Consider the following 20433-nt stretch of genomic DNA (forward strand, 5'->3'; position numbering starts at 1 on the left):
TCATCTGTCCACCGAGCGCTCGGGAGGTTCCAGATGGGCTTGCGTGGACCCGGCGAGTCGGCGGTCACGGTCATCGTGGCGACGGCGGACCTCGTCAATCTGACGCCCGATAGTCCCGGTTCCTCGCCTTCGTGGCAAGTTCATCCTAGATGCGCCCGTCGAAGGTCCGCGTTCCTCGCCTTATCTTCAGTTTTTCGTCCCCGTGCTCGGTTCTGCTCCTTGACCCATTGATGGTTACAGGCACGTTTCGTAGCTAGCTCTTGGCCCCTTGCTCTTGGCCTCTTCGGTTCCCGTTGATCGAATCGTTTGTCTTTGTCATGTTGGTCCGCAACGACAAGTGGCGAGACCATGCGCTTTATTCTCCACATTCATCAGCATTGAAGGCTTAGATGGTTCATACGATTATGACAGGTTGAATTGAATCCGTTGGCTGCTCCATTGCCTCAGCACAATCCAGCCGTTGGCCAGTTCGCTTCGCTGAAAAAACCAGCTGAAACACTTGCTGATTTATTATGAGAGAAAAATATTGTCCTGACTAAAAAAACAAGCTGAAAAAGACGAATTATAAGAGATGCGAACATGACAAGTCTTATCTTCAGCGGAATATTCTGTCACACTCCTTTGTTTCTGTATTCCAGCGTGATATTCTGCCGGTCTTATCTTCTAATGATATCCGGCTCCCTGCTGCGCTTGGTTATGGTTTCATCAGTCATCAATTTCACACCGAGCATGACCTTACAAGAACTCTGATAAGGGGCTTTGCTGGTACCACACTACCACTCCTTTCCCCTGAGTTCGCTGAGTCAGAGATCGATCTCCATCTAGGGAAACATGATTTAAGTTGTTGGCCCAATATTGCTACTAGTATGTGTCAAACCAGTATGCTAGCGCAGGGACGTTTAGTGGTACGTGTATCACAGAGAGATAAATAGGACACTCGTGGGTGATTTGGGTGGAACAGAATGGCATGGCAGAATCGCAGAAGGTTGTCTTGGAAAAAAATGAGTGATTTTGGACTAATTTGTTGTATACATAAATGTATCCTATACTCAACTTGTTGCAAGAACTTTCTAGACATTGGATATGCCCCCTTCCCAAGCGAATGAATACCTTAGTATGTAATTACCAACATGAATTAATCAGATGTCAACTAAATGGTCTGCTTGTCCGCAATTTCCCATTAGGACTGAACTTTTTTTCTCCTGTAATTTTTTAAACATGTGAAATTGAAATTTGATGTTAACGATCGATCAACAAGAGAATCTGGCAAACTCAGTTGAACTCCTGCTTCATTGACTGGCTGTCTGGCTGCTAACTTGAATTCAATTTTTAATTTACTTCTGTGATTCTTTGTACTGTATTTGTTCCTGATCTTTGTCCTCCTGTATGTTGGTGCACACAACATGCAGGCTTAAGTTGGTAATACTGAGTTAATAGCTTCGACTCAACAGGTTCTTTTTTCCTCTTGGCATTGTTGGGCAATAGCCTTGTTTGATTTTGTGTGGAATGCCTTTCTGACCTGTAGTAGAATGGTAGGTTCTTTAATCTGGGTGTGAACATTTTTTTGAATTTAGGCTTACTACTGTTGAGTGAGAAAATGTGACCATTTTCTTTTGTTTCTGCACCTGCCATCCTTTTGACAGATTTCAGCAAATGCCCCGTGTATGGACTTAACATGTAAGAACTGCCGGTATAACCTTATATCAATATGTCATATGCTAGTTCGCATGCCTAATGTCAACTATGAAATATCTGTACAATAATTTTCTCTTTTATTTTTGCACATCTTCTTTATGAGCTTACTTATTACTTCTATACTGTTCAACTCAATGGAAGGCACTGTATATCGAGTCCATACATTTGGTATCATTGACTGTGCTTGTCAATGGTGTATGTGTACTCGTATGCATGGATATACTTGTATTACTGTTACTGGGTATTATAACGAGAAGTGCTGAGCTGTCAATTATGATTACTTGAGTAGAGGACAGTGATCCCATTGCTTAAGTTATTTTTGTATGGAGCATGGAGTTGTCATACCAGTCTTTTCATTGTAGCACTTTCAGTAACCCCAACCCCAATCCCCCCGCCCCGCTGAAGCTGATATTATTCTTGATCTCTATCAGATAAGGATGAGAAAATTGTGCCCGCGGTCACAATCATGGTTGCTTCCTGGATGAAAAGGTTCTTCCTCTGAAAGCTACAATTTACTGCTGTCATGCAAAAAGCATTCTCAATTTTCACGCCAGCGAATGGCTGTAGATAAACTGTTTTTTTTAACCAGGAAAACAGCAGAGGAAGCCCCCACTGGAAGATTTTATTAAAACACAAAAACAAAAACTGAGCCAAACAAACAGAAAACACTTCAGCTAAGCCCTAGCAAGGCTAGAACAAGAAGAAAGACAAAGAACCACTAAACACAAGAATCAACCCAGGAGAGAAAAACAGATCGCTTGTTTTCAGAAATCCTACAAGCTTCATCTTTGAGAGATCTTCTCCAAGAAGAGAAGGAAGGAGGTCCTCTCATGAAAATGAGGTTATTGTGCTGCTTCCAGATTTGCCATGTAGAGATAATGAACACTTCCGTGTAGAAAGGATACGGAAAAGCTTGTTTGGCTTGTATCATCATTTGTAGGAAATCTGTCGTAAGATTCCACTGAATGCCAAGGAACTGCCAACAATGTTGGCTGAAAGAACAAGTGAAGAAGAGATGGAAGGCCGTTTCTTCAACATTCGTATTGCAAAGGGCATAGTTGTAGTTGTTGCCTTCCAGCTTGTGCTTTTTCCTCCTAAGGATGTTCCTAGTTTTGAGTCTGTCCATTAGTAGGAGCCAGGAGAAAACTCTCAGCTTGTTGCAACATTTGGACTTCCAAATCCACAGGAAGGGAGCAGGGGGGGGGGGGGGGGGGGGGGGGGGGGGACACATTCTTGTATGGGAAGTTGTAAAATTTGGAAGGAGTGTATGTGCTAGTTCCCCATATATAGTGCCATGTGTCCTTTGAATGTTCCTGCACTTGAATATTTTGTAGTAGGTCCTGGAGTTCCATGTACTCCTGGTGGGCTTGTTCTGACAGTGGTAAATGAAATTGAGCCATCACTGTATTGTTCTCTAGAAACTTAGCCACTGAAATTCGTTTATCTTTTGCATAAGAATATAATCTGGGGAATTTTTCTTCGAGAAGGTGGTTGTTCCAAACATCAGACTAGAAGAGAACCGTTGAGCCATTTCCAACTATGCAGCTTGAAATTCGAATGAACATGTCACAAAAGTTTCAGAAGATCCCTCCACCAAAAGGAACCTTTATCTGTGGTAGCATGGGGTATTTGACCATTTTGATAGTGAGCATTCCAGAGAAGCTTAACCCAAGGGACATCTTTCTGGTTGTAGAATTTATCCAGGTGCTTCATTAACAAAGCAGAGTTTTGGCTCCTCAAGTTGATTATTCCAAGCCCACCTTTCTTCTTCGGCTTACAACATTTCTTCCATGCTTCCAGTGGTTTCATTTTTGCATTGCTCTCAGAACCTCTCCACAGGCAGTGCCGTCTAGCTCTATCAATATATTCAAGAACAGCAACAGGGACTTGAAGAGTACACATAGCATATGTAGGGAGGGAGGACAGAACAGAGTTCACCAATTCTAATCTTCCAGCATGGGTTAGAAAATTAGAAACTGCGGAGAGCCTCCTTTCAGTTCTATTCATGATTGGCCCATAGTGCTCCACTCTTGGCTTTGTAGTTCCCATTGGCAAGCCGAGATATGTAAAAGGTAGGGATTCCAGCTTGCATCCAAAAACTCCTGCCAGTAGCTGAGCTTTGTCATTTGTCGTGTTGAGGGGCACCATGCAAGAATTTCCATAGTTAACTCTCAAACCTGTGGATTGAGAAAAGGATTCAAGCAACCCGTTTAGAATGAAAAGTTCCCTTTGAGAGGCTTTCATAACCAAGATGGTGTCATCGGCATACTGAACAATTGGATATCCAGCACCCTCATAGGCAGGAATTGGCAGCTCAAACAGCCCCTCCAAGTGGGCCTTGTTGACTATACACCGTAAGAGGTCAGCAGCCATAACAAATAAAAGAGGTGAAAGAGGGTCACCCTGCCTCACCCCTCGCTTGCATTCGAACTGTTTGCCAGGAACTCCATTGAGAAGAATAGCAGAAGAACCAGAGCCTAGGATTTTTTGTGTCCAGAATCTCCATTTATCATCAAAACCCATATGCTTCATCATTTCAAGGATGGTGTTATGTTCAATAGTGTCAAAAGCTTTTGTGAAATCTAGCTTCAAGATGATTATTTCCCTTTTGGATTGCTGACATTGATGAATGTATTCATATGCCCAAGCCAAGCAATCCTGAATTGTTCTAGACTTAATGAATCCATATTGATTTGTATGGATCAGTGTAGTGATTACTGATTGGACTCTATTTGCCATTAGCTTGGTGATTACTTTAATCACACAGTTCATTAGAGATATGGGTCTAAAGTCATTTACATTTGTTGGATTGTTGACCTTGGGGATCAAAGTGATGAAGGAATTGTTGATGGCCTGAATGTTCAAATCGCCACTGAAGAAGTCAAAGCACAAGCTGTAGACATCTTCCTTTAGTGGGTGTTTAGTTGGGTGAAATTTGGGAATTTGGCTACTGTAGCACTTTCGTTTTTATTTGGCAATTGGTGTTCAATCATGGACTAATTAGGCTCAAAACGTTCGTCTCGCGATTTCCAACCAAACTGTGCAATTAGTTTTTTTTTCGTCTACATTTAATGCTCCATGCACGTATCGCAAGATTCGATGTGATGGATACTGTAGCACTTTTTGGGAAAAGTTTTTGGAACTAAACATGGGCTTATAATGTGCCAGGAGGATTTGATGAAGAGCCCATTAAACCCGTCAGGGCCAGGAGATTTGTCAGCTGCATTTGCTTTACAATTTTATCAATGTCCTCTATTGTGAAAGGAGATGATAGGTGCTCCATGTTGTCGTTCCTTTGAACCAGTTGCTCAAGATTATATAGCATGGAGGGTGTTGTGGAACAACCCATTCTACCTTTGTATTCTTCCAGAAGAATAGCAGCCTTCTCATGATGATCAAATATGTCTCTGCCATCTTCTGCAACCAAGCTACTGATAGTGTTTATACGATATCTTTCAGTAGCGGCAGCATGAAAGAAACTTGTACTTTCATCTCCAAATTTGGTCCACCTCATGGTGTATCTCTTTTTCCAATATTCCTTTTTGTATCTCAGCAATTTTAAGATATGCTCCTTCAAAATGAGTCTGAAGTTGTACTCCTGTAAGTAAAGAGGTCTTTGTTCTTCCAAAGCATCTATAGTTTCCAAGATAGAGTTACAGTCCTTGATCATACCACTAAGATTAGATAAATTCTTACTCCATTTCTTAAGAGCTTGCCTTAAAAGTTTAAACTTGGCTGAGATTCTAGTAGCACTATTGGTTGCTCTAACATTGGTGTTCCAGATCGACTGAACAAGATAAAAAAAATCCAGGGTGTTGTATCCAAAAATTCTCAAATCTAAACACTTCTGATTTCGGGATTGTTGTTCCAATCTGGACTTTGCAAGTAATGTGGTCCGAAGTTGGCCTTGCCATTAGAAGCATCAACGTATTAGGGTAAGTGGAGATCCAATTTGTGGAGGTGAAGACCCAATCTATTTGTTCAAGCAGGGAAATGGACTGCATATTACTCCACGTGAAGTTTCTACCTTTTAGGGGAATTTCTAGGAGTCCTAGATTACTAATTATTTCATTGAAAACCATGATATCATTCATGTTACCACCATCTCTGTTCCTGTTTGATAGGCTCCTATAAAAATTAAAATCCTGAAGGATCATCCAGTTTTCTTCGTCATCAATCTGCAGATTGTTCAGCCACTCAACGAAATCATCTCTAGATTGTCCTTGGTAAGGATCATAGACCATGGTAAGTAGCCAGGATTGTCCATTATGCATCGACTTAAATTTTATTGTAATTGCAAATCTGTTGTTATGTATCGTCTCGCCAGTGAAGATGGAGTTGTTCCATCCAACAAGGATACCTCCCGAAGCACCAACAGAAGGGGAAAACTCAAATTTATTGAAACGCTTTGGAGCCAATTTCTTGACGAAGGAGTGATCAAAGTGATCTCTTTTTGTCTCCTGGATGCAGAACACTGCACAAGAACTCTCCTCTATTTTCTCCTTGATCGCATTGCATTTATCTTCAGAATTGAGACCACGAATATTCCAGTTTAAGATGTTCCAGTTCCTGCTCTGTTGATTCTGTTGGGTGTTTCTATCCATGGAGACCGAAAATGGAGAGACACCAACAGGCAAGCCAAAGGCAAAATGAGAGGCTGGAGGTGAACTATTCATTGATAACCACTTTTGGGACCTCCACGCTACTCCTCCCTCCGTTGGTCTCATATTTCTTCTTGGATGCAAGGAGAAGCTCTGTCGTCACCTCCGAAGGAGTGATACGACATTTCTGAGTGGCCACCTTTTGAATTTCCACAATAGGAATTTCTGGGTAAGTGTTCCCTATTTCAGTGTGTTTCTTTACGATAGATAAATCAGGAAATTCAACATCTGAGGAGGAAGGAGGAAACAAGAGTTTGCCCCTGATGGATGACTGTAGGGAAACTTTCTTGCCCTTGCTTTTGTTTCGGGCTATCTGACCCTTGAGAGGTGAAGCCCGTTTGGGTTTGTGACCATCGGTTGGCTGGTTCATATCGTTGCTGGTTCGTGAAGAAGTATTGCTGGCTGGTTTGTGTGAGAGAAAAATACTGTTCTGACTGGAAATTTACGATCGTTTACGACAAGCCACAGCCAAACGAACAGGTTGAAGAGCCTTATTTAGTCTATCACTTCTTCTGAGTTTTTTTTGCTGAAACTAGAGTACTGCACTTCCTCTTTCTTCTCAAAGGTTTTCTGGTACTGTAATCTTCCTCCTCAAGTTGCTCATGTATGACCATGTAATCTTCAACTGGTTCAGGAAAGATTTGAGCTCTTTCCTCTTGCATTTGGTTGTTTCTCATGTTAGCCTGAGAGCTTTTGTTTTTCCTAAACTTCCTTCTGTAGTACACCTTAGTAATCGGGGTGGTTCTTGTTACAATCATACTAGTCTGATGCCTTTGGACCTCTAGTACAGGCATATTGTTGTTAGCAGTCGTTGGTTCTAGAATGTTGCCCTGACTTGGGATTGATACTGTAATGTTCAGAGAATTGATGCCTAAAGCAGCGAGATCAATGCGGATGATGGAGTCCGGGACGGCCAGACTTCCTAAAGGCCTTGAGCCTTGAATGTTTAGCTGATTGTTCATTATCTGGCCAGAGACCAGGATATTAGTGATTGCTTCCTTCTGTACTGTCATTCTGCTCTATAGTAGTCCCAGGTTTGGTAGGCACTATTGCAAGGTTGCTTGCAATCTGAGAGTTATATTCTTGAGCCCTCTCCTGGTTCACCAGCATGCTGTTCTGTTCTAGGTTCAGTGAATCCACAATCACTTTGGTACTTTGCCCTGCCCCAATATGGAAGTGTTGGGAAATGTGGATCAGGGAGTTTGAAATGTTGAGGCTTCCCATTATCTTGTTGGAGGCGTCATTGCTTTGGTTGACAATTAGTTGCCTTAGCCCATCAGCAATGAATTTTGAGATGGCATGTCTCTGATCAATGACCTTGTGACTTTCTGGCAGCCTGTTGATGTTGCTTCCTGTTGTGACAGTCAGAGCTAGAGGATCAGTGACCTGCTGCTGATTAACTTGCAGTTGATCTTGGTTAGTTTTAGAAGTGTTATCGATCACAACAGGCATTGGAGAGTTGCTGATTGCAAGAGCTTGGTTTTGTTGGATCCCAGCAAGTTCAGCCACTAAATTTTCTTGCTTATCATGCTGCTTGTCAATAGAGATGTTCTTTTCATTGCCCTGTCCAAGTTGGAGAAGAGCAGGGGCAGCATGGCATGAAGCAGCATCAGCCATCACAGCATAACCTTGTTCCTCTTCCATAACACTAGAGAGAATACAATGAGTACAATCATGGGAGCCGAGCATAGAATGCAAAGCGTCAACAGAAGGAACTGCAAGATTCTAAATCCTTGTTTATTGGGGTATGTACAGTTATCTACATATGCATGTATACAACACTTCTCATTAGCTAAAATATAGATAGTGACTGGTTAAGACCCTTGGAAACAATGGTCATGCTACTCATGCAGTTGCATGGCATTACAACAGAGCTAAGGACCGCCCTTTGCCCCTTTCCACTTCTTCTGAGGGCTTTCTCCTAAGCAAGCACATCACGTACTCCATCACTTCGCCCTCACAAGGCACCGTGATCCTGTCTTCACTTGTGAACCCAAACTCATCCTCGGACATCCGCAGGAGCTCAACAAAAACGTTTGTATTGAGATACACCAAAGGGACTTCAAATCGCTTACCGTCAGCTGTGTAGACGACGCAGTGACCCTTGTTCGCTATGGCTGATGTGCAGTATAGGTTGCCATCTTTGATCGTTGTGATCATTGTTAGCCTCCTTCTCCAAGGGTTGCCATATGTTGCCACTTCTTTGCCAGTTGAACTAGCCTCTTTGAATTTATCATGGTGTAATTCTATGGGATGAACTTTTGGTGCACTGTGCTAGTGCTTCAGTTTTTTGATGAGTTTGTGAAGATGATATGCGCTAGTTTCATGTACTTATAGGATAGCAAGGGAGCACTAGAGCCATAAGCTATGTCTGATGGGTGTAGGTATCAGTATATGACTAGTTGGCAAGAGACAACGCTATAAATTTTTTCTTGCTAGATGTTGTCGTCTTGCTGTGTATGATTGAGTTTGATGCTCATTTTAGCCTATTGGTACTTTTTGTAAAGTAATCTGATGCTCTCTCTCTACGCGTGGTAGGGGCAGACGCCGAAAGAGCTCTCCTGCTGCTGCACTGTAGCCGCAGCAGAGGCAGGCCCCGAAAAGCTCCCCTGCAGCACTGTAGCCACAGCAGGGGCAGGCGCCAAACTCAGTCCTGCTATCACATCTAGTCATTGTAGCAGCATGGCAGCCTGACATGTCTGTGTATTAGGATTATATGGGTAGAGTTGTATATATAGCTTCCCACTGCAACTCAGTGAAGTGAGCGAGTTCAATTTTGCCATCTCCTCTGTAGAGTTCCGGCCAACACTGGTGCTTGTGCTATGTGTGTGCGCGCTCTGTTCTCCCTCCCTCTTCTAACTCTAGCCGTAGTGTGTGTACGAGAATGCCGGTGAGCGGTCGGCTCACCCGTGTGGGAGATCCCGGGCCTAACAAGTGGTATCGGAGCCATGGCCCCGTTCGCTGGGAGGGATGTGGAGGAATCTGTGAGAGGAAAACACTGTTCCAGATGAAAAAAAGAAGCGGGTCAAGCCGGGTTTTAGGGCACGCGAACGGGGCCCATACAAGCGTCGTCGCCGGACTAACCGCTGGCGATGACGGACGGTTCGAAGATGGACGACAGCAGCGACGCTGCTGTGGCTGCCCAGCCACGAGAGGAGGTCGTCGTGCGCATGGTGTGGGAGGTTAGCGGCACTAGTTGGTCGATGCTGACTCGCACCAACTATGGCGAGTGGGCGGTGACCATGAAGGTCAAACTCAGAGCCCGATGGCTCTGGAATATCATTGACAAGGGCACCGACAATAAAGAAGACGATATGTCAGCGTTGGAGGCTATCCTCGCTGCTATGTCAGCGGAGTATAGAGAGCCTTTGGGGGCGAAGAACTCTACTAAAGAGGCGAGGGAGGCCATTGCAGCGATGTGCGTCGGCTCCGACCGCGCAAAGAAGGTAACGGCCCAGCTACTGAGGCAGGAGTACGCCAACCTCAAGTTCAAGGATGGTGAGTTAGTGGAGGACTTCTTCCTCCGCCTATAGTCGCTCATCACCAAATTGAGAAGCCACGGCGTCACCATCGACGAAGAAGAGGCGGTCTCCAAGTACCTCCACTTCGTGCCGGTGAAGTACATTCAAGTCGCTCTCTCCATAGAGACGATGTTGGACTTGTCCACCCTCACCATTGAGGATGTGACAGGCCATTTGCGGGCGGTGGATGAGCGCATAGAGTAGGCCACAGCAACGACAGACAGCGGCAAGGTGCTACTGACAGAGGAGGAGTGGGCTACCCGGATGAAGGAGAGGAAGTTCGGGGAAGCCTCCTCTAGCCGTGATGGCAATGGCAAGCGCCACGGCAAGGCTTCTTCAGAAAATAAGAAGAAGAAGGTCGACCTCAACGCCTGCCGGCACTACGGGAAGACGGGCCATTGGGCAAAGGAGTGACTGGCACAGTGAAGTTCGGTGATGGCTCAAGGGTGGCAATCCGAGGGTGCGACACTATCATCTTCAGGTGCTGAAATGGTGAGCACCGTGCGTTGACGGATGTGTACTACATCCCATAGCTGCGTTTAAGCATCGTCAGCACCGAGCAGTTGGACGAGCGTGGATGCGAGGTACTAATCGAGAGCGGGATCCTGAAGATTCAGGATCAGGAGCAGCGTCTTCTCACGGACGTAAAACGCTCACATAATCAATTGTACCTGCTCGACTTGAAGGTGGAGCAGCTGGTGTGCCTGTCAGCACAGCACACCGAGGAGCCATGGCTGTGGCATGCCCGGTTCGGCCATCTCAGCTTCGACGTGCTCGGTCGGCTAGAGAAGATGGTTCGAGGGCTGCCCCACATTAAGCACGCAGGCGAGCTGTGTGACAGCTGCCTATCGGGAAGCAGAGGAGGCTGTCGTTCCCAAAGGCGGCCAAGTATCGCACGGCGGACGCTCTTGAGCTCATCCACGGCGATCTCTGCGGGCCAATCACGTCAGCCACAAACAGTGGTCAATGGTACTTTCTCCTGCTTGTGGATGATTGCAGTCGCTATATGTGGCTACAACTCCTGATGAGCAAGGATGAGGCGACGAAGGTGATCAAGAAGTTCAAGGCACGCGTGGAGACAGAGACCGATAAGAAGCTGCGCTGCTGCGGACTGATCGTGGCGGTGAATTCACTTCGGTGGAGTTCGCTGTGTACTGCGTGGATCAGGGTGTGGTGCGACACTACACCGCACCGTACTCGCCATAGCAGAATGACGTGGTGGAGCGGCGGAACTAGACGGTGGTCGACATAGCTCGATCCATGATGAAGCCCAAGAGCATGCCGGCAAGGTTCTGGGGTGAGGCGGTGACCATGGCGGTATTGATCCTCAACCACGCGCCCATAAAGACCCTGAAGGGTGTGACGCCGTTCGAAGCTTGGTATGAGCGCAAGCCGAGCTTGGTATAAACGCAGATGGTGCTCCTGGGCTACAAGGAGAACGCCAAGGCGTACCGGCTCTACGACCCAGGAGGAGGCAAGGTGGTTATCTCGCGCGATGTCGTATTCGACAAGAAGGCGGCCTGGGACTAGGACAGTCCGAGCACGGGGAAAGCTGGTGGCTTCACCAACACCTTCATCGTCGAGCACTTCGTCATCCACGGTGGTGGAGATGCTGGAGATGAGGTGCCGACTACTCCAACAATAGAGCCGAGCACTCCTAGGGCAGTACCGAGCACTCCGGAAGGGGTGCCGAGCACTCTAGGAGTGGTGATGAGCGGTCATGCAGTGGTGTCGACCACTTCAGGACGGGTGCCGAACGCTCCCGTAGCGGAGCCAAGAGGTCTTGCAGTGGTGCCGACCACTCCAAGACTGGTGCCGAGCACTCCTGCAGTGGTGCCAACCACTCTAGGAGTGGTGACAAGCGATCCAAGAGTAGTACCAAGCACTGCAGCCAGGGTGCTGAGCACTGTAGCTAGGGTGCTGAGCACTCTAGGTGCTGTGCCGACCACTCCGACAGAACAGGGGACTCCATCGACGCCGATCGAGTTTGCCTCACCTCCAAGCGACAACACCGAGTTCGTGGATGCCTTCCACGACGGTGAGGAGGTATAGTTCCATAGGCTGGACGACATCATCGGCGGCACATGGTCCTTAGGCCTGGCGGGTCGCTGCTTAATATCCTAGAGCTGCTTCTTGTTAGTGCAGAGGAACCACCCACGTTCTCGCTGGCCGAGCGCGATGCAAATTGGCGATGGGCGATGCTAGAGGAGATGAAGGCGATCGAGGAAAATGAGACTTGGGAGCTCGTTGATCCACCTCCTAGATGCCGTCCGATCGGCTTAAAGTGGGTGTACAAGGTCAAGCGAGATGAGCGCGGCGCCATTGTCAAGCACAAGGCGCGCCTCGTCGCCTGAGGCTTTGTCCAGCGCGAGGGCATCGACTTTGAGGAAGTCTTTGCGCCACTAGCGCGCATGGAGTCTATCCAACTGCTGCTGACTTTGGCAGTAGCGAAGGACTGGCGCGTCCATTACCTTGACATAAAATCGGCCTTCCTCAACGGCAAGCTGGCAGAGACCGTCTTCGTCAGGCAACCTTCGGGTTTGGCCGTCAAGGGAGCGGAGCACAGGGTGCTCTGACTGCGCAAGGCGCTCTATGGGCTGCGGCAGGCCCCACGAGCGTGGAACGCCAAGCTTGATGTCACGTTGGGTGAGCCTGGGTTCACGCGGTGCACAACCGAGCACGCGCTCTATACGTGGCGACGGGGGAAGGAGAAGCTCGTTGTCGGCGTGTATGTGGACGACTTGATCGTCACCGACGCGTGTGCGGAGGACATCGACAGCTTCAAGCGCGAGATAGCAGCTCGTCTTCGAATGAGCGATCTCGGCGCGCTCTCCTACTACCTCGGCATCGAGGTGGGATAGGGAAAGGAGGCGCTCACGCTCGGTCAGAGCGCGTATGCCTCGAAGCTGTTGGAGCGAAGCGGCATGGCTGAGTGCAAGCCGTGCGTGACTCCAATGGAGGAGCAGCTGAAGGTGATGAAGGCCAGTACCGCGGCTAAGGTAGATGTAACATTCTAACAGAGCATCGTCGGTGGTCTGTGCTACCTAGTCCACACGAGACTGGACATTACGTTCATCGTGGGCTACGTCAGCCGCTTCATGGAGGATCCCCGAGAGGATCACTGGGCCGCAGTGAAGCGGCTGCTGCGCTACGTCAAGGGGACGGTGGATCAGGTGATCGTCTTCCCCAAGACCGACAGAAGTGGGGCTGCAGCTCACTGTGTTCAGCGATGCAGACATGGCGGGGGACATCGACGGATGGCGGAGCACCTCTGGCGTGCTCGTCTTCCTCGGGCCGGCTCCAATCTCATGGCTGTCGCTGAAACAAAAGGTGGTGGCGCTATCCACGTGCGAGGCAGAGTACGTGGCGACGGCCACAGCGGCGTGCCAAGCTGTGTGGCTACCCCGGCTGCTGGGCGAGCTGACCGGTGTGAAAGCTCACCCACCGGCACTGATGGTGGACAAACAGCCCGCCATCGCCCTCGTGAAGAATCCGGTTCTCCACGACCGGAGCAAGCACATCGACGTCAAGTTCCACTTCCTCAGGTACTATGTCGATGGAGGGCAGATCGTCATCGAGTTCGTCGAAACTGATCGGTAACTCGTGTACGTCCTCACCAAGCCACTCGGCCGTCTTCGGTTTACAAAGCTGAAGAAGATGATCGGCATGGTGGAGGTTCTAGGGTTAGCCGAAGGATTAGGGGAAGAATTATAAAGTAATCTGTTGCTCTCCCTCTGTACGCGCGGCAGTGGCAGGTGCCGAAAGGGCTCTCCTGCTGCTGCACTGTAGCCATGGCAGGGGCAGGCGCCGAAAGGCTCCCTTGCCGCACTGTAGTCACAACAGGGATAGGCCCCAAAGTCAGTCATGCTGTCACATCTAGTCACTGTAGCAGCATAGCAGCCTGGCATGTCTGTGTACTAAGATTAGATGAGCAGAGTTGTACGCATAGTTTCCCACTGCAACTCAGTGAAGTGAGCGAGTTCAGTTTTACCATCTTCTTTGCAGAGCTCAGGCCAACACTGGTGCTTGTGCTGTGTGCATACGCTATGTTCTCCCTCCATCTTCCACCTCTAGGCGTAGTGTATGTGCGAGAACGTCAGTGAGCGGTCGGCTCACCCGTGCGGAAGATCCAGAGCCCAACACTCTTTGGGTCCACTCTATTAGTCTTCTCTGCTCAGTCAATTTACATTTGCGTCATCCTCATCCTTCCATTATGGTACACAGTTTCCTGCTGCTTGGTTCTACACTTGTAACGGGTTTGATTGGCACTCAAATTGAAGACGCATTTTATTTTATTTTATTTTTATCAAGAACTAATAGAAATTTCCTACATGGACAGGTGGATTTGTTTGAATACTTTTGTAGTTTTGTTTCGTAAGATTTGTTGAAAACTAAGTTATAATAATAAATATCCAAGCTAAAAGGTCCAAGATTTATGCCTCCCCATCCCCTTTCTATATCTACCACCTCAACTGATATAAGAACACTTATTTCAGGTAAACCCAATATATATTGATGTAAAGACTCGGGAAGGCAAAATTCTGTTTGTTTGGCTCACTTTTCATTGGCCTGGGGAGTCCCACATAAATCTGATGTCCTTTTTAGGACACTCATTTGCTTCTGGTGGAATAACAGCTTTCTTAGTCACTACCTTATATTCTGTTCATTATTCTAGTTTCAATACTGTGGTCAGTCCATAGAGTCGTCCTGCCTTTTTCCTTGCTGGACCAGCAGCTATGCAAGTGTCAGCATGTGGCCAATTTTATGTTCAGTTTTTCTGCAACCACTGTTTTATGGATTCAGTCAAACTCTGGTGGCGATGGAGACCTTTGGGGCAGTGACCGGCCTAGTCACAAACTTCAACAAAAGCTCCGCCCATCCGATCAGGTGTGAAGATCTAGACTTACAGCACATACTTGAACCTTTCCAGGGAGCCCGCAAAGATTTCCCATCCGCTATCTTGGCCTTCAGCTGCCTACCCATGCCCTTCAAAAAGTTCATGTGCAACCACTCATCGAAAAAATTAGCCATCGACTCCCAGGGTGGAAAGGAAGACTTCTAAACCGAGTGGGACATCACACTCTTGTCACATCGGTCCACCATCTGAGCTGTTTGGCTGATGGTTTCTGCGGCTGATAAACCGGTTGAAGCTGATTTGTTGTGAGAGAAAAACACTGTTCCATGACGGTCTTCCCACTTGCTGTTTGGGCAAGAAAGCAAATTGACAAGATTCGTCTCTGTTTAACTGGCCAATTGTCTGCAACTCTACATGCCCAAGGATATAGGTGACCTTGGTATGATAGACCTTGATAAATTTAGCAGAGCCTTCCGGCTATGTTGGCTTTGGCAAGAATGGATGGCAGAAGGAAAACCCTGGGCCAGCTTTGAACCCCCCTGTAATGAAGTGGATCGTTCCCTGTTTAACAACTCCATCACAGTCTCCATCGGCAATGGAAACAAAGCTAAATTTTGGCACCGCAGCTGACTCGAAGGTGAGGCCCCGAGGAACCTTGCACCTCACTTATTCCAACTTGCCAGAAGGAAGAATAGAACGGTACATCAAGAGTTAGAAAATGACTCATGGATCAGAGCCTTGAGAGGAAAGATCACTACAACAATGCAAATTGAAGGATTCATCTCCCTCTAGATTTGTATGCAAACCATACACCTTCAACCCGAAGTGGATGATAAAATCACTTGAAAATGGACCACACGATTTGCATGTGGCCTTCATTAGGTATGTTTCTTAGATAGAACTTTCGACTCTGACCAGAAAGCATGGCCTTTACATTCTACCAACAAAACTGATAGTAAAACTCTGAATATTGCAGCAAGTTGCCAACTGGAATGAAAGAGGCACGATGGCACATTGTGGTTCAGCTGGAGCATGGAGTGGCAGTAACCTTTCAGGTTTGGATTCAGAAAATTGTGCTGAAGAATTTCTCTTATGTGCTCACTGCTCAGTGAACAAGAACACTGGTGCTAACTTGCTAATTCACTACCTTCCTTGATCGTTCGTAGGATCAGGATGATCTAATAACACCTCTCTTTGTCCTACTATCTACAGGGATGAACCACTACTTATATAGCTGCAACTAACAGCAAGCTGCCACATACGGCGCCACGTGGTTTGCAGCGTGGCACGACATTGCCATGGTGCTCAGGAATGCCTTCTCCAGCTCTGCAGAGGCGCCCCTCCTTAGCAAGCACAGGGTGTACTCCATGACCATAGCATCACAGGGCAGTGTGATCCTGCCGTCGCCACCCGTGAAGCCGAACTCCTCCTTGGACATCTGCAGGAGCTCGGCGAAGACTGTCGTCCCGAGGCACGCCAATGGCACCTCAAACCGTGCCCCATCAGTCGTGTACACTGCACAATGGCCCTTGCTCGCCACGGAAGTGCGGTACTTGTCGACTTCCTTTGCTGCTGTCCGCCAGCTGGTGAGGCGCTTCCTCCCAAGCGCTGCCATCCTCTGCCACTTCTTGGCCAGCTGAGCGATCCTCTTGGTGCTGATCATGGTTACTTGTTTCTTTCTTGGCTGGAAACTGGAGAAGTGGAGAGCTCCGAATTGAGATTGTGATGGTGTTCTGAGGCCACTTGACCTGAATATATAGCACACCCGAACTCGAGCGGAATGGTTGGGCAAGGGACAAGACCATGAGGACGTTGAGTGCGATGTTGCAAGATGCGTCTGCGAGTACGATTTGGATGAGACTGACGAGGGCCGAGGGTTTGGTGCTGAATGCTCGTGGTGTGCTTTTGGTGCTTGGACTGCACAGAATCCGTGCTGGCGCACCATGCGGAGCGGTGTCGCTGGGAAGTGGCACGAGGACCCCATGTTTGTTGGGGCTAACGTGGAGTATGAGGGCCAGGTCTGTTCAGCTGCTGCTGCTGTGCCGTCAGATCATCAGCAGATCAGCTTGGGTTTGAAGTTTCAACAAAACGAAGACACGGAAGCATGGACCGCATGCTTTTGTCAGACGGCAATGGCATGTGCTTGAACAATGCAAATAAAACTGGATCTAGCTAGTTGCCTAGCTGCGATCTTGTAGGTCCATGCAGGGAACTGCAAGAAGCAGCTGCGAAATGGAGTTCACATGATGTGCTATTGATCCAGCAGACCACAAAGTGATCTAAGATGATGTGAATTTGTCGAGCAAGTTGTTGGGACCGCTGAACAGGCTTATCCAGTCATTCAGAAACAATGAGCCGTGGGCACAAAAACTTCTAGATGCCTTACAAATAACAATCTGTATCTCATTGCACAACTGACAAATTGAACCAATTTACATGTGGTCCTCATGGCCCATGCCATGAGGCATAGCAGTATGGCGTCATATTATATTGTAACGACTCAGACACTACTACATTTCTATAGTTGGCTCCGACAAGTGCCAACAGACGGCCCCAGAGAAATATAATCAGAACCACACACTGCTTCCCCTTGCAGCACTGCATGTTCTAGGCTCGTGGCCTCGTCTCTTCTTTCCCCCTCACATATAAATCCACCACCTGCGCACTAACATTCCACCAGTCCATCAGCAACCTAAGCAATACATCTAGCAGCACAATACCCTCTGATACAGAGGTTCTCTGAACATTCAGATTCAGCCAGGAAAAGAAGGAGAAGCAACCATGATCAGTGCCAAGAGGCTTTTTCAGATGGCAAAGAAGTGGCAGAGAATGTCCGCCTTGCCGAGGAAGCGGCTTACCTCGATGCCGGCGAAAGAAACTGAACCATCCTTTGGAACGTCGTCGACGGCAATGGCCAGCAAGGGCCACTGCGTCATGTACTCCGCTGACAGATGGCGGTTCGAGGTGCCGCTGGCGTACCTCGGCACGACGGTCCTCGGTGAGCTCCTGCGCATGTCGCAGGAGGAGTTTGGGTTCGCGAGCGATGGTGGCAGGATCACGCTGCCCTGTGATGCCGCCGTGATGGAGTACGCCATGTGTTTGGTTAGAAGAGACGCTTCTGAGGAGGTTGTGAGGGCGCTCTTGAGCTCCATGGTCAGGCCTTGCCACACTGTCAGTGTCAGTGGCGTGGCGCCATGGATGGAGCTCAAGCAGCAGCTAGCCGTATGTGTATAGTTCAATAGGTCATTTTATTAGCTCCTGTCTCAGTGTCTCTTGATGTATGTAGTAATGTACAGTACAGTTCTGTTCAACCGAATGTAAGGTTGTTACTTGTTAGAATCAAATAAAATGGTAAGAAAGATGTTACCGTCTCAATAATCTTAGCAAATCAGTACCGGCAGCCTGTTCGGTTGGCTGGTTCGTGAAGAAGTACGGCTGGCTGGTTTGTGTGAGAGAAAAATACTGTTCCAGCTGGAAATTTACGATCGTTTACGACAAGCCACAGCCAAACGAACAGGCTGCTTGTGATTTGTGAACCAAAGCTCCTCCTGGGATATCCTGAGCAGCCCACTAAAGATAATTGTGCCAAAGTATCCCAGTGGGACCTCAAAAGTCAAAACTCCTCCCAATGGCTGTATGCACGGTTAAGTGGCCCTTGTCTGGAATTCATGAAGTGGTGCAACTTGTATTGTCGTCTCTGGTGTCTGTCTTAATCCTTTTCCATTTCCTCGCCAAGTGGGCAAGCCTCCTGGGAAGGATAGTTGGTTCTTCTTGTTTCTCAGGTATGGTGCTTAGAAATTCTTTGTTTATGACTTTGCGATTGCAGTGATGGTATCTTACTTGCTTGCTCCTGAATATGTAGGTGAAGAAATGTTCCATGGCTGAGACTAATTGGCAGGTTACAAGACCGTGAGCTTGGTACATGCATTGATGACTGCAAAGTAGGCATCAAGATTCAGATTTTTTTTTGAAACATTGGCAGGAGCCTGCCATATCATATAAGAAGGGAGCAAACACACGTTTTACATTGTTTTGTTACATGAATAACCAACACCGCAAACACAGAATAAGGATGAGCCACTTCATTATGGAACTTCTGCCCGCCCGCCCGCACGCTTCAGATTTTATTATTCTGGACCAATTTTTGGTGCAACATCAAGGCAAAGATAGTGGACTAGTGTTTGGCCAGTCAGATATGTGCTACTGTAGCACTGCTGAAATTGGTTGAGATGTAATTCTACCATACTGGACCCAGCTTTTATGGAGGTCTTCCATCTGTTCCACTGCCCTGTCTCAAGTGGTTTGGAGATTAGATGGTTGAGCTTTTGAAATAATCATTTCTGAACGATTTGGGACCATATATTTTTCTCTGAAAAATCTGAAACACTGCATGAACATGATTAGATAGCATCAATGCCTCGATATCATTGAGGACAAGGCTGGATGATCCAAGATTCAAGAGTTGAGCAGATGCAGGGTTCACTTCACTGTTTTTGGGTACACACTCTTACAGTCTTATACTGTTGCAGTAGCATGCAAGGTGTTGGGTGACCTGTGCTTTGATTGCTGCTAATCATGCAACTCAGTAGACAGTTCCATATCTGAGTTTGCATCAATGGCTGCACGATTTCTAGCATGGCTTGTGACAACCATTTCATGGTATATGGGGGCATTTTCCAATGGGCCTACAGCCATTTTTTTGCTGGAAATTCCAGAATGTGGCTGTAAATTTCCATGCAAGACTGGATCTGTTGTCTGGGTGTTTACTTTACAAGGCATCAGTTGCAGCAAAATAAATCGGCAAAACAGTAAGTTTTGAGCTTTTGTTGCCAGAATTTTATTGTCCTGAAATTGTGATCAGTCATGTATTTGTGCAACATGCGCTCAGTGAACAAGAACACTGGTGCTAACTTGCTAAGTCGCTACCTTCCTTGATCGTTTGCAGGATCAGAAGGATCTGAATAACACCTCTCTTTGTCCTACTATCTAAAGTGATGAACTACTACTTATACAGGTGCAACTAACAGCAGGCTGCCACATACGGTGCCATGTGGTTTGCAGAGTGGCACGATATTGCCATGGTGCTTAGGAATGCCTTCTCCAGCTCCGCAGAGGCGCCCCTCTTCAGCAAGCACAAGGCATACTCCATGACCATGGCATCACAGGGCAGTGTGATCTTGCCATTGCCGCCCGTGAAGCCGAACTCCTCCTTGGACATCTGCAGGAGCTCCGTGAAGACTGTTGTCCCGAGGCACACCAAGGGCACCTCAAACCGTGCCCCGTCAGCCGTGTACACTGCGCAGTGGCCCTTGCTTGCCACGGAAGTGCAGCACTTGTCGACTTCATTTGCTGCTGCCGTGAGGCGCTTCCTCCCAAGCGCTGCCATCCTCTGCCACTTCTTGGCCAGCTGAGCGATCCTTTTGGTGCTGATCATGGATACTTCTTTGTTTCTTGGCTGGAAACTGGAGATGTGGAGAGCTCTGAGTTGAGATTGTGATGGCGTTCTGAGGCTACTTGTCCTGAATATATAGCTCACTCGAACTCGAGTGGGATGGTTGGGCAAGGGACAATGCCATGTGGAATGGTGAGTGCAATGTTGCAAGATGCGTCTGCAAGTACGATTTGGATGAGATTCTGATGGGCCGACGGGAGCAGGTCGTGGCGTGCTTTCGGTACATGGGTTGGATCATTGGACGCCACC

The 20433-nt window shown here is 47.6% G+C and overlaps 3 protein-coding genes and 1 long non-coding RNA gene across 4 annotated transcripts; 2 read left to right on the forward strand and 2 right to left on the reverse strand.

Annotated features, from left to right (window-relative positions):
• Window positions 1–2879, forward strand: LOC136546693 (uncharacterized). Its single transcript, XR_010781418.1, has 3 exons — window positions 1–164; window positions 2127–2184; window positions 2285–2879. It is a non-coding gene; the product is annotated as an uncharacterized lncRNA (long non-coding RNA).
• A 12866-nt stretch (window positions 2880–15745) lies between these two features.
• LOC136546695 (auxin-responsive protein SAUR36-like) lies at window positions 15746–16434 on the reverse strand. Its single transcript, XM_066538653.1, has one exon. The coding sequence runs from the start codon at window positions 16393–16395 to the stop codon at window positions 15973–15975; it is 423 nt and encodes a 140-aa protein (XP_066394750.1). The 5' UTR covers window positions 16396–16434; the 3' UTR covers window positions 15746–15972.
• A 693-nt stretch (window positions 16435–17127) lies between these two features.
• LOC136546694 (auxin-responsive protein SAUR36-like) lies at window positions 17128–17971 on the forward strand. The gene has a single exon (XM_066538652.1). It carries the CDS (start codon window positions 17514–17516, stop codon window positions 17964–17966), a length of 453 nt encoding a protein of 150 aa, XP_066394749.1. The 5' UTR covers window positions 17128–17513; the 3' UTR covers window positions 17967–17971.
• A 1330-nt stretch (window positions 17972–19301) lies between these two features.
• Window positions 19302–20166, reverse strand: LOC136544292 (auxin-responsive protein SAUR36-like). Its single transcript, XM_066536509.1, has 2 exons — window positions 19775–20166; window positions 19302–19434 (listed from the first exon to the last, which is right to left on the reverse strand). The coding sequence occupies exons 1-2, from the start codon at window positions 20164–20166 to the stop codon at window positions 19302–19304; spliced, it is 525 nt and encodes a 174-aa protein (XP_066392606.1).
• Between the last annotated feature and the right edge of the window lie 267 nt (window positions 20167–20433).

This window comes from Miscanthus floridulus, chromosome 3, assembly GCF_019320115.1.
Source record: "Miscanthus floridulus cultivar M001 chromosome 3, ASM1932011v1, whole genome shotgun sequence".
In the NCBI taxonomy this organism is placed as follows: domain Eukaryota; kingdom Viridiplantae; phylum Streptophyta; class Magnoliopsida; order Poales; family Poaceae; genus Miscanthus; species Miscanthus floridulus.

Excerpts from the sequence above, each read along its gene's own strand:
- LOC136546695 (XM_066538653.1), bottom strand. The coding sequence starts at position 16,395 with ATGATCAGCACCAAGAGGATCGCTCAGCTGGCCAAGAAGTGGCAGAGG.
- LOC136546694 (XM_066538652.1), top strand. The coding sequence starts at position 17,514 with ATGATCAGTGCCAAGAGGCTTTTTCAGATGGCAAAGAAGTGGCAGAGA.
- LOC136544292 (XM_066536509.1), bottom strand. The coding sequence starts at position 20,166 with ATGATCAGCACCAAAAGGATCGCTCAGCTGGCCAAGAAGTGGCAGAGG. Across the intron at positions 19,435-19,774 it reads TCTGCAAACCACATGGCACC|CAAAAAAATGGCTGTAGGCC; the intron begins GTATGTGGCAGC and ends TGGAATTTCCAG.